Source organism: Talaromyces stipitatus, genomic scaffold (genome assembly GCF_000003125.1).
Source record: "Talaromyces stipitatus ATCC 10500 scf_1105507295541 genomic scaffold, whole genome shotgun sequence".
In the NCBI taxonomy this organism is placed as follows: Eukaryota; Fungi; Ascomycota; class Eurotiomycetes; order Eurotiales; family Trichocomaceae; genus Talaromyces; species Talaromyces stipitatus.
This window is the reverse complement of record NW_002990115.1, coordinates 3,445,531-3,458,264: the sequence shown is the minus strand read 5'-3', so window position 1 is coordinate 3,458,264 and position 12,734 is coordinate 3,445,531. Positions and strand designations below refer to the sequence as shown.

The 12,734-nt window shown below is 47.1% G+C and overlaps 6 protein-coding genes across 6 annotated transcripts, besides 2 other annotated features; 3 read left to right on the top strand and 3 right to left on the bottom strand.

Annotated features, from left to right (window-relative positions):
* Positions 1-900: part of a mobile genetic element that runs on past the window's edge.
* TSTA_036310 (uncharacterized protein) lies at positions 343-819 on the top strand (the record flags this gene model as incomplete). The annotated part of the gene is made up of 3 exons (XM_002480794.1): positions 343-404; positions 435-544; positions 581-819. The coding sequence occupies 3 exons, from the start codon at positions 343-345 to the stop codon at positions 817-819; spliced, it is 411 nt and encodes a 136-aa protein (XP_002480839.1).
* A 16-nt stretch (positions 901-916) lies between the features above and the next one.
* Positions 917-1,081: a mobile genetic element.
* A 341-nt stretch (positions 1,082-1,422) lies between these two features.
* Positions 1,423-2,010, bottom strand: TSTA_036300 (glutamyl-tRNA synthetase, cytoplasmic, putative; the record flags this gene model as incomplete). Its single annotated transcript, XM_002480793.1, has 1 exon — positions 1,423-2,010. The coding sequence occupies one exon, from the start codon at positions 2,008-2,010 to the stop codon at positions 1,423-1,425; it is 588 nt and encodes a 195-aa protein (XP_002480838.1).
* Positions 2,011-3,191: 1,181 nt separating this feature from the next.
* On the top strand, positions 3,192-4,993 carry TSTA_036290 (poly(A) polymerase pla1, putative; the record flags this gene model as incomplete). The annotated part of the gene is made up of 7 exons (XM_002480792.1): positions 3,192-3,239; positions 3,348-3,489; positions 3,669-3,920; positions 3,976-4,233; positions 4,285-4,654; positions 4,709-4,829; positions 4,922-4,993. The coding sequence occupies 7 exons, from the start codon at positions 3,192-3,194 to the stop codon at positions 4,991-4,993; spliced, it is 1,263 nt and encodes a 420-aa protein (XP_002480837.1).
* A 654-nt stretch (positions 4,994-5,647) lies between these two features.
* TSTA_036280 (ATP-binding cassette transporter, putative) lies at positions 5,648-9,957 on the bottom strand (the record flags this gene model as incomplete). Its single annotated transcript, XM_002480791.1, has 3 exons — positions 6,396-9,957; positions 6,060-6,333; positions 5,648-5,999 (listed from the first exon to the last, which is right to left on the bottom strand). The coding sequence occupies exons 1-3, from the start codon at positions 9,814-9,816 to the stop codon at positions 5,648-5,650; spliced, it is 4,047 nt and encodes a 1,348-aa protein (XP_002480836.1). The 5' UTR covers positions 9,817-9,957.
* A 294-nt stretch (positions 9,958-10,251) lies between these two features.
* TSTA_036270 (uncharacterized protein) lies at positions 10,252-10,786 on the top strand (the record flags this gene model as incomplete). Its single annotated transcript, XM_002480790.1, has 2 exons — positions 10,252-10,313; positions 10,372-10,786. The coding sequence occupies 2 exons, from the start codon at positions 10,252-10,254 to the stop codon at positions 10,784-10,786; spliced, it is 477 nt and encodes a 158-aa protein (XP_002480835.1).
* A 234-nt stretch (positions 10,787-11,020) lies between these two features.
* On the bottom strand, positions 11,021-12,060 carry TSTA_036260 (toxin biosynthesis protein Tri7-like, putative; the record flags this gene model as incomplete). The annotated part of the gene is made up of 2 exons (XM_002480789.1): positions 11,021-11,450; positions 11,510-12,060. 2 exons carry the CDS (start codon positions 12,058-12,060, stop codon positions 11,021-11,023), a joined length of 981 nt encoding a protein of 326 aa, XP_002480834.1.
* Positions 12,061-12,734: the final 674 nt, after the last annotated feature.

Sequence of the window (12,734 nt, the reverse complement as noted above, 5' to 3'; positions counted from 1 at the left end):
AATCTTATTGTCAAAGATATCCTTAAGACTTTAAAATCTAGCAATATAGAGGAAGCGCATGTTGTATGTGATCATTTCAAGGAAGGAGAACAGTTGTCTGTTAGGTCTTAGAAACCTTTAGCAAGGATTTGTATCCTAGCTCTTTGGATACACTGAAGTCCCTAACAAAGGCAAAAATAGAATGAGGTCTGTAAGATTATTAATCTCTTAAGCAAATACATTGAATATGATGTTGATACAAGATAGAATTCTACTTTTTGAATGTTAGACGATGCCTTGATGGCAAGATGCCAGGTCGATAAATTTCTGCAGCTCCAGACAGATTTTCCTCTCTTTACTACAATGGATTGGTCTCAGCTCTCGCAGATCCACAATATCCTTTCGAAATTCAACGAGTTGACTCTGTTCGTGTCGAAAAAGAAACCTTAAATTAGTCTTGCCGTCCCAATCTACTACAAACTTCATGATTTACTTGATAAGGCATCCAAGCGCAAGGAGAGATTCCTAGATCTTGACAAAGATATATCATTGGCTGTGAAAGAAGGTATGAAGAAGTACAAAAAGTACTATACCTTTATAGATACTTCTGATACATACTACACTGCCCTCATCTTGGATCCTCAGATTAAAGGTGATCTCCTTCTCAATAAACTAGAAGATAAGACTACTGGGAGGGAGATCCTTCAAGCTCTCCGTGACAGTCTCCACCATGATTACTCAGTCGCCACTATAGAATTAAGCTTACCTACAGGACAATCCCTACTGGAGCACAATACCAAGCACAGTGATGTAGAGTCCCAGTTACTAAAGAGGTTATAGCCACGAAATCAACCTCTACTTTCTAACATTGATCGCTATCTCAATAGCCCCCAGGTCAATATAAATGACATGAAGGATCCGAATTAGTTGTGTAATTAGTGGTGAATATCCCAGAATGGCTGCTGCTGCTAGAGATTACCTAGCGATTCTAGCCTCCGAGGTTCCAGTGAAGAGGCTATTCAATGCAGGAAGAGACATACTGGGAATTCGAAGACACTCAATGAATTCCGAAATGATGAGGATGTTGATGTTGATGGATAATGTATATAGGAAATAGCTTACTGTCAATGTAATAATTGATAAAACACCTAAATGATCCAACGATTGATTAATCTACGGATTGCTTCAAATTAGCCACCTTACTAATAGATAGTAGATGCTTCATAACCAACTACAGCTTTTGATATATATATATCTCAATGTATGTCAGATGGGATTTCTTGGATAGCCAGGGACCAGGGTTTGCCGGCTGATCCCACCTAGTTATATTATTGATTGTGTTACATTTTTCATCTAGGTAGACAACTTATAGAACTAGTTACGAGAGCTAATAATTATGATCTTGTGGCTCTTGGCTGAGCACTGGGACAATCATGTATGATTTCATCTCTCTCCGTATGATTGAATGTACGGCGGATAATTCGAATATCGGCGCGGTATGGCAGATATCGTATCTGCCGGCATGACCAGCAGTCGAATAATATTCGATATTCGTATCCGACGTGGAAAGAACAGCGAATATCGTATCCGCCGCCGATATCCGGTCGAATAATATCTGCCGAGGCGGATATCGTCAACAGCCCTAATCTCTTCAATAGCTGTGAAATACTTCTCCTCTTCTTTCGCAGGATTGGTGTCATCGTAGCATAAATAACAATCCCCACCATGATGTTCCGCGAACCCGAAATTGACTACGATAGCTTTGCTATATCCTAAGTAAAGGAAACCGTTTGGTTCTGGGGGAAAACGAGTGACAATCCTATCGACCCCAGCAGACCCTAGGGGCTTCTCCTTGTATACCTCTGCAAGAAATCCGGAGGTAAAAATAGACTCCATAGGTTGAGTGACACTTTCTTTGGGGTTCGTTTGTGGGTTGGTTTCTAGCCCCGACGGCGCCTCCGCTTTCGCCTGTTGATTGTTATCTTCAAGGGGTTCTCGTTGGCGGGAAGTGACATCTGACATATTCGTCATGCTACTTACTTTGGGGAGAGCCACTAGGTTAGGAGCTACTCATGAGTCAATCGAATCCACATAAGATAACGAACTGTGCCCCTCAACTTCCTCAAGTCCAGCTAGGAACACAGACAAATTAGGTCCTACGCCGCCAGTGTCACCATCTACACATTTATCGTCCTTTCGACGCGACGACGCTTCATGTCGGAACTAAATTACCACTTCACCACAAAGAGGATCTCCTTAATGGGGCTTTTTGGTAATGGTTTGTATTCCAGCGCAGATGTTCCGTATCTGTGTATTGGAATCTTTTGGTACTAGTCCGAACGGGGTTAGGCTCTGATAGGAGCGTACAATCTGGGTGAGGAATAATTGACTCTGTTGTGCACGTCTCTTCTTCCTTCTCTAGCTACACATCTTGATCTTCTTTATATACAAAACGTAGTGGCAAAATATCACGGATTTACGGAATAAATGACAATCCTGACTCCAAAATGTAGGTCTGTAGGTGTCGGATTGGTAGGTTTGTTCCAGGCCAATCCTGAAGAGTGTTTTACTAGGATGAAAAGAAAAGAAGTGGCTAGCAAGATTGTATCTGTTCCCTCCTCTCTGTTCATCAAGTCTCAAAGCCGGGTTTTTATAAACATCTTTGGCGGGGTGATTTGTGAGCTATCATGAGGGTAAACATTGGGCTGAAATCTAGGTGCCCAGATATATGACCTAAGGTGCCTTTTTAGACCTGTAAGATCGAACATCGAATCTCTCTGCCTCGTTTGTAGTCCAGATTATCTGACAGTAGGTAGTCTTTCCAAGCCTGGGTTCAGCGCTCGTGTTCTCACGGATATGTTGTTTTTCCGGGGATTCACGGATTAGTAATGATGTCCAGATTGAGATTAGCGTATCAAATTCCAACACAAGCCAATCACATGTTCCGCTCTGGCTGGCTCCTTCTCACATTCAGACAGACTCGACTCCCCAACTTCTTCCACTCAGCAACAACGACTTTGTTTCCTTTCTCTATGTAGTTATCCAAGTTCATCTCACTCATTGCTATTCTCTACTTCCATTTCTCTCCTTCTTGTTCTCATACTATCTCTAATTTCATTATCCATCTCGTTTTCGCGCCCTGCTGGAAACCTCGATTCGCATCGCGACGACATACCTCTACATTTTCTTAATACGTATCTATCCAAGCACACATGGCTGCTCAATCCACGCGACAATTCGGTGTAACGCCACCAATTTCCGTGAGCCTGCCGACCCCTCAAGAACTCGCTGCCAACGATGACTTGATCGCCGAATTGAAGGCCCAGAACAACTTTGAATTACCCGCAGAGACAGAGCGGAGATAACAGACTCTTCAGCTTATCCAACGAGTCGTGATAGAATTTGTCAAGACAGTTGGTCGACGGAAAGGTCTCTCTCCAGCAGCATTGGAAGCGGCTGGTGGAAAGATATTCACGTATGGTAGTTACCGCCTGGGTGTCTATGGTCCAGGTACGTGTACCGATTCTAACGACAAGAAGAAGAACGAGTATTTCTGATGATGAGTAAAATCTGATATTGACACCTTGATTGTCGCGCCTAAACATGTTCTGATCGAGGATTTCTTCTCTGACTTTCCCCAATTCTGGAACGAATGTCTCCACCCGGTGCGATCGAAAAGATGACCCCAGTCCCCGATGCGTTTGTGCCAATCATCAAGTTGGAATTCTCTGGCATTAGTCTCGATCTTATCTTTGCTCGCTTGATACTTCCATCTATTCCACTCAATCTTGATCTGAAGAATAACGGCTACTTGCGGGGCTTGGATGACAAGGAAGTGCGGTCGCTTAATGGAACTCGTGTTACCGATCAGATTTTGGAGCTCGTGGCTCAGCAGAAGACATTCCGACTAGCTTTGAGGGCCATTAAACTCTGGGCACAGCGTATGTTTGATGATGTTAAGCGATACCCTTCGCCAAACTTGCTAATGAGTCTTAGGTCGCGCTATCTACTCCAACATTGTCGGATTTCCAGGAGGTGTCGCATGGGCAATGCTGGTTGCACGGGTATGTCAGCTAGGAGACATTGTCGAAAAGATCTTCGCCAAGCAGCTCACTTGGAATGATCTGTTCACTCGGCATACATTCTTTTCAAGGGACTATAAGTACTACCTCCAAATCACTGCCTCCAGCAAAACCAAAGAAGCAGATTCAGTCTGGTCAGGTCTGGTAGAATCCAAACTTAGGCATCTGGTTGGTGCTTTGGATAGGTAAAATATCATTGCTGTTGCGCATCCCTTTCCTAAAGGTGTTGAGAGAATACATGTGGTGAAAGATGACGCAGAAGCAGAACAGGTCAAGAACGGATCAACCAAGTATCAAGCGCAGGGAACAAAGACCGAAACAACAGACGAGACCAAAGATCCAGCCCACACTGCGGCTGCTGAGACCGGTGCTGAGGATGCTCAGGTTCCCGATCCTGCGACTAACGGTGCGGTTGACAGCCGTACAATCTACACCACCACATACTATATTGGCCTTGAGCTCGAGCCGCTAGAGCCAGGTGCTTCGCGGTCTCTCGATATTCCTACCGACGCCGACGTATTCGAGTCGACGTGTACTTCGTGGCGGGGATTTCAAGAAGGGATCAACGACCTCAGCATCACACATGTCAGAAGGTATACATTCTGTTTATTTTACGATATCGTGCTGAATTTCTAACTACATGCAAGTTTCGATTTACCCGACGATGCCTTTGAGCCTGGGGAGACACGACCTGTCCGACCGAAGAAGAAGGTCGCGAAGCCAGCGACTGCAGCGGCTCCTCAGAAGCGAAGCATTGACGCTGTAGACGTAAGCCGCATAGAGCCGAGTAACTTCATTGCAGCCAAACGACTGAAGCGCTACTTTGACAATGGCTTGGCCTTGTGATAATAGGTTGATAGGGCACCATGCATCCGGAAGCGAAGCGACAAGTATCATCGAATGGATTCACTCATGCGGCCACGCCGGCTTGATTCAACAATCTGGTATTTTGTTTGCATGTGACGACATCTAGCATGGAAACATGATACTTGATACATACGCAAGTCATACCCTCCGCGGCGGGTCTAAATTCGATCACGCTTGTCTATTGCCATGTGGTCTCGTAAACCAGTGAATGATCCATCACGATGAGGGTTTACCAGACTTCCTATGTGATTGGTTATAGTGTCGCTTACTATTTACAGTAATTCAGTAACTCCAGTAACCAGTTTGACTACACTACCTGCGTGGTGATATGATCAAGCTCGATTACTAGGTTGGTGATATCCCCTCTAACCCTTACTTGCTTCTATCAGAGGTATCCAGTTCGCGCCATCTTTCGATCTGCAAAAGCTGAGAGAACCCAAAACGGGACGCGACAAATTCAATAAAGGTGATTTAAAACGAAAGAACTATCTAGTTGATTGTTGGTATTTGTTTGTATGATGCGAGAGAGAAGCTAGACAACTAGCTCAGAGATACACTGGCTTGGTCATCTTTCCGGTCAGTGTCATCTATCTGAAGCAAGTCAAATATTTGAGCGTATTCTAGATAGATACTTGAATGAAATCAGTCGTAAGTACTTTCTGCCGTTCTGTAAAAGTACATACTTCTCAAGATCGAAGAGACTGAGCATACCTACACATTTACCCAGGTAGATTCTGTAACAATACCATCTCTCGATACCGTCCACTCCGCTGCATGAGTTCGGTGTGCGTCCCTCTATCTTCCAGCCGCCCTTTATCAAAGACAAATATGACATCTGCATGTTGAATTGTGTTCAGCCTATGCGCAATTGCGATCGTGGTTCGGCCTTTGGACGCATTGTCCAGGGCTATCTGTATGGTACGCTCGGACTCGGAATCCAGCGCGGAAGTCGCTTCATCAAGAAGAAGAATTCTCGGGCTGCGAAGAAGCGCCCGTGCAATTGATATGCGTTGTTTCTGACCTCCAGAGAGAAGGAGGCCTCGACTGCCAACTTCCGTATCGAATCCCTTCCTATGATGACGATGTGAGAGTCTAGAGGTTGGCATACCAGTAAAGATACTGGGCACTTACGGTAGGGACAGGATGAGATCATAGATGTTGGCATCCTTGCACGCTTGTATCAATGTTTTCTCGTCGACTTTGATATTCTTCTCGTCCACCCCGTACAGGATATTGTCTCTGATAGTACCACGATACAGGGTCGGTTCCTGAGCTACGAGTGCCAGCTGTGATCTGTATGCTCGGAGGTTAAGGTCCGCAATATGACGACCACCAACGAGTATGCTTCCTTGTTGGGGATCGTAGAATCTCTCCAGTAGAGAAATAATCGTGGATTTTCCGGAGCCTAAGACGCGGATTAATCAGTGGACCTGATGCCATCGATTGGAATCAAAGGAACATACAGACCTGACGTGCCGACTAATGCAGCGTACTGGCCAGGTTGGATGCTAAAGCTGACGTTGCACAGAGCCAACGCCCCGGGTCTCGAAGGATAACTGAAGCTCACGTTGCGGAATTCAACAGGCCATTCCGACTGAGGCAAGTTGTTGTTGTCGCCTTCATACGACTCGTTAATTCTGGGTTCTCGATCCGCCAGCACGCGCAGCCATCGCGCCGCCCGACGTCCCTTGGAGATGTCTCCCGCGAAGCTAGCGAGGGTTCCGGCAGATTGTACTCCGAATATGACTTCGGCGAAAACAAGAAAAAATTGAAACCGCGAATACTCTCCGCGAAACAGCAACCTGGAACCGTACCAAAACGCAAGCGCCATGGCGAGGTATAGCGCCGATTGCGCGCTAGCATAGAGCCCGGAGTTGCGCAGATTAGCCTTCCAAGACTGCCTGAGCTGGTCGCGATGGAGGGCTGCGTACTGATCTAGGACATACGCCTCCATTGCCAGAGACGCAACAGTGCGCATGGCGTTGGTGTATTCGCAAGCCAGGCTTGCAGACTTGGCGTTGTACGCCGCCACCGTCTCGCCAAAGTCCGCCAATATCTTGAAACGAAGAATCCCTGTTCCTAAGATCACTGGCACAGCGCATACACAAACAAGTGTCAGTTTCCATCCCACCGCAAGGGCGATAATAATACCCCCGACTACGGTAGCGAAACTGCTCACCAGCACGCCGAGCGTGGTTCCCGAAACGGACCTGAGATTCTCCGTCTCAGCACTTAGGAAGCTTGTTAAAGATCCAGCGTCGTTTTCTGTCTTATCGAAGAAGCTGATGTCCTGCTTTAGCATGCTTCGAAATGCCATCTCCCGCGCGCGGCTGATTAGTCGCTCGCTACACAGACCAAGCGCGATACCCTCACCCATCTTGAGAACTAGTAGTAACAATGCTAGGCCAAGGTACAGCAGTGCTAGAATATTCACATCGTGTCGGATTTGGGAATGCTCCGTCAATGGCTTGGCCAATGCAATAATTGCCTTGGCGTACAGGGCAGACTGGGCAGGTTGGGCTAACCCGGCCAGGGAGCTCATTGCGAGGCCTGCAGCTAGGACGGGCCATTCTGGTAAGTTGAGTTGGGCGACGAAGGATAAGTCGCTCGAGATGTTGTATGGTTGTGAGTACTGATCTTCCTTTATATCGCGTGACCTCTCATTGATTGAATGGCTGTCAAGTTCTGAGGGTTCGGATACGGGAGCGTCGTTGAATGACTCTGCCAGGTCTAATTTGGCGTGTCCGGACATTGACGAGCTGTCCAGGGTACCACTCTGGGCTAATACCAGCTTGTGGTATGACCCACGCAGCTCCATCAGTTCATTGTGGGTGCCTTGCTCAGCAATCTGGCCCCGGTGCAAAACGACAATATTGTCTGCGTTTCTGACGGTGGATAGTCTATGTGCAATAACCACGGTTGTTCTTCCTCTTGACGCTTGGTTGATAGCTTTCTGCACGGCCTCCTCCGATTTCGAATCTATGGCCGACGTTGCCTCATCCAGAAGGAGGATCTTGGGGTCGCTAACGATTGCTCTGGCTATTGCGATGCGTTGTTTTTGCCCACCGGACAGCAGCATACCGCGAACTCCGAGCATGGAGTCATAGCCATGGGGCAGATCGGATATGAACTCGTGCGCGTTCGCGAGTTTCGCTGCCTTAATGATTCTCTGTGTGCGTACCTCTTCAGGAGCAACAGCAAAAGCAGAGTGCATGAGGCCCAATGATATGTTTTCCTTGATCGTGCCGTGGAAGAGCACCGGCTCCTGTTGGACCAGAGCGATTTGCTGTCTTAGCCAAGAAAGATTAAGGTCTCGTATGTCGTGGCCATCGAGATCCACTGACCCCTTTACTGGTTCGTAGAACCTCTCGATTAGATTGACAATCGATGATTTTCCGGACCCGGATGCGCCGACTATGGCGGTCGTTTTCCCGGCGGGGATGCTCAAGGCAATATCGTCTAGGACAACAACGTCAGGCCGGGAAGGATATATGTGTTGGATACAGTTCAATGTCAAATTTCCTTCAACAGCAGTCAACCGAATCCCGTGGTCCGACAATGAATCTATTGGTGATTTTCGGTCAATGACCGAGAATATCTTTGAAGCTGCTGCTGCCCCGGCGCTGATAGCCTGGACGTGCGGCCCAACTGACCCTAAATAGAACGCCCCCGTGATGACGGCCAAAATGATGGTCAGGATGTCTGAAAGCGTGATATCTCCTGCAACTAGAAACCGAGAGCCCATCCAAAAACATAGCCCCGAGTTCATGTATACAAGACACATGAGAATGGCAAAAAGGGCGCCAATCCCAATCTTTGCGCGAAATCCCCAGCGACGCGCCTCGACGAGATGTGCACTATACTTCTGTGCCATCTTGTCTCTCATCCCAAACGCAATAGTATCCCTGATTGAACCGAGTATTTCCTCAGCAATGGAGCCACTGACAGCATGGGCGTCCTGCGCCCTCTTCTCCCAGACGGTAACCAGCACGCTGCCAACGCACATGATGACGACGATGGCCACGACCGTGCTCAGGCAGATCAGGGTGAGTTTCCAGGACTTCGTAAAACCAATCAACACCGCTGTGATGAAAGTACTGGTGCCAGTAAGTACGAGCCCGACCTTTTCCGAAATCGCTGACTGGACAAGGTTGAAGTCCTTGCCAATCCGCGTCGCCACTTCTCCTGCCCCAAGCTGATCGAAGAAGCCAATGTTCTGTCGAAGCATGCACTTCAGGTGCTCCTCCTTTGCTCTCAACGTCAGCTTCTCCCCAGTGTATATGAATAGACCGATGGAGATGTAATTAAGAAAAAAGACTGCGATAGCGAGGTAGACGTAGTCCAACACGTATGATGTTATTCGTGATCGGAACGAATCTGCGACCCTGCCATCCAAGCCAGTGTCCTTGAGTGATTCAGAAGCACTGCCAAATACGAGAGCCAGCAGCGGAAAGCCAGTCCCTGCAGCGATTGCCGAGAGGCATGCAATGACTGTCAAGGCCTTCTCCAGCGGTGAGGCATAGCGGTACAAGTGTATCAACTTAGACTTTGACGGGTGAATATTGATTTGATGCTGGAGGATGTTACACGACGTATCTCCAGATAGTCGCTGCCTCGACTCATCTGTCCGTGAACTGAACCGACTGCTCTGCAACGGTCCCAAATTGGGTTTGGCCTCATTAGGGTTTTGTGTAGTGAGTTCAATTGTGGAATAACATCCCGTGCTACCCATGATCAGCCCGTCCTGGAGGGAATGCTTGAATTCGAGATGAGTTTCAAGCGCGGTGGAAGCATCAAATGCTCTATCTCCTTGATCTATCAGTGAGGCACTAGCACGGCTGTCGTTGCCTCCGGTTATGGATAGGAAATAGAGCGCGACGTGTCTCATACAGATCAGCTTGGAAGAAGAAAGAAAGAAAAAACATGTTCTCTGGACAGAAGACCGAGGGGGCTACTACTTTCGTTCCATTCGCGTCTCGTTTCTTCAGCTGACAGTGGCTCAAATTCAGTGGATTAAGCCAACTTACTGTGGATCACAGCCATTCCCTTTCGCTGCAGAGCTGGTATGCCGATAGTTACTGATTACACATAAGGTTTTCACAGTTTTACTTGGTAATACCGATAATTACATAGATACCACTATATTTTCTCCCTCCAGGATTTCCGGGGGTTCCGTTGGATTGTTTTGCGCCCAGCTTCTTGGTTGAACAATGCTGAAGTTAAATAATCTCTCCTGGACTTACTAGAGATCTTCTCTTCACATAGTCTCTTCTTCCTTCAACCAAGAGCACATAGATTCAGCAATAGATCCCTTCTTGACACCATGTCAGCCATTTTGCCCTCTTTTCTGAGCTTTGTGTTCGGTATCTTTGAGCCGATTTCCATGTTAGTTCTAAATTCCCCCCTTTCTGACAATCTAAATCCGTTCTCACAACTCCCATAGCCTGGCAGGCGCAACCTACGCCTTTTCCTACACGGAGGACTTTGTCTCACAACAGCTCGGTCCAGTCACGGTTCCAGAAACCCTTAGCCCGGCACAGTACGTTGTTGCTCATCAACTAGGAAATACCTATGTTCTCTTGATGTTTTTGGCTGTGGGAATCATCCACGCGACTACTGAGCCCGCCGTCGTGCGCAATTACCTCTTCTCGGTTATGCTGTGCGATTTTGGCCATGTCTTTGTCTGCTACCGAGCCATGGGGTACGAGAAGTTTTTTGATGTCTGGAACTGGAATCCCTTGACTTGGGGAAACGTGGGCATTTCTGTCTGTTATTTCTTTCTGCGTGCGTCCTACCTGATTGGGCTTTGGGGTCCGCCGCGAGTTGCCTCTCTGAAGCAAAAATCTAAGTTGAACTAGGACCAGGTTTGAAAGGTTTCGAAGTTTTCATTCCAAGGCCTAATGCTATGTACTTAGTAGAGGCTGAAGACTGTATATACTGCTCAGCTGATCAGCACCGTGGGACTCTTGACTATATATAGTATATTAAGTAGCTCTTGCGCTCCTGAGGGATTTGATCGGTATCTAAATTCCCTGTATATTGAGCTTCACAGCGACGATTTATAACATTATCTACCGTCTTCCCACAATGTATCACATACCGGTTTGCCGCTTAAAAAATCTTATAGGAAGTGCAAAATCCTGCTCCCTTCTCATCAACGGAAACTGCGCATATCCCGCTGACCAAAGGAGGAAAGCCGTTGTCCAGATATAGCCAACAATGAGATGCCACCTCTGTGAATGACGTGACTTGCTACCAAGCGTCCATACCTGCTGCACCGATTCCTCAGCCAGTACAGCAACAGCCTGCAGGGACGTCGATATGACTGCACCGCTTTCAGTGTACGGGATACCACTGATCACATCGCCGTGTAGATGGATGAGCCCGGAGATCAAGAACGCGAAGAACAACGAGCTAATCTTCACCAGAAGCTTTTGTCCTTTGGGAACTCGCAAAACATCCATGACGAGGAAAGATGCTGTTTGATGAAGGAGCCATCTGAAATCTTGGTGCCAGCATACTCTATCACATATGTTAGTATTCTTCTGTTGTCGTGATGTATAGAATGAAGGTTAACTCACCCCCAGAAGGCCCGGACAGTGTACGCTTTCCAGAAGTCACCAAACCTAGGGCGACAATCTTTGACCTCATACAGACCAAGGCTCACCAAGACTACAGAAAAGATGTCGTGTCCCATAGACTGAATCCAATAGCCAATAATCCACGCCCCTGCCATCTGCCCGATTCTGATCCCGGCATCCAGCCAAGAAACCTCACTGCGCCATACTCGGTCAAAAAAAAAAACCTTATCCGCACTAAAGTCGACCTCAGGCTCAGCTAGTACCTGACTAGTGGCAAAATCAATGATCAAATGAAGGATCGCAATTCTAAGAAGTTTGGTAAAGAGAAACCTAGGCCGCGATGGCACATAGGCTGTGTCCTTGGAGTTAAAGTGCGGAATGTTGCGAACTTCAAGCGGAGTGCCGATCTTACGCCTGTTAATAATGAGATCTAAGGCGCTTCTCAGTGATAAAGGGCTCAGAAATGAGCCACTGGGGGACGAGTAACTGAGACGAGCATAGTGGAAAAACTCTAACACTAGCTGAACACCGAGCGCCGAGTCGATGTACATGTTCCATGCTGAGTTGGGACTTGCCAGATGAGAAGTCTGCGTCACGAAAATTGCTGAAAGAATGGGGGGGAGGAATCTAAGAATCGGATTGATCTTTGATCTTGATGCTTGTCGAAGAAGTATGACAGTCGTGATTATTCCTATGTAGGGCAGCGGCGAAAACTTGGAGAGGACCATATTGAATCCCCGCTAGAAATCAGAAATGGTCTGGAACTTCGGAGTACAGCGGAAAGTTGCATTCTTGTGTCTCAACTATGGTACGTATATAACATGAGCAGATTGGATTGTTGAATTGGGATGCTAGCCTACCAGGACTTAAGTAACGCGAGTATCCGAACCCGAACCCGATAGCTGAACCGGCACTGATTTGGAATAAATGATGAGACTATGCTCGCCCCGCATGGTTACTGGACCTAGGTGATTCGTCAGTATCTAGCCGTTAGCCCTAAGTTAGTTATCTAGTTAGCTATTTCAAGCTTATATCTACTTTTTACCACCCTGCAAGACTCATACATGTACCTTATTGTGTGGGGAGAAGTGGGGCTGCACAGACTTATGTAGAGGCGTTCTTCAGTAATCAGCTTTGAATTTACCTAATATAATCATGGTTTATTTCAAGGCAGGTATGGAATTGCAACCAGGAAGTCCACACAGGAAGTACAAGTGATGGATCC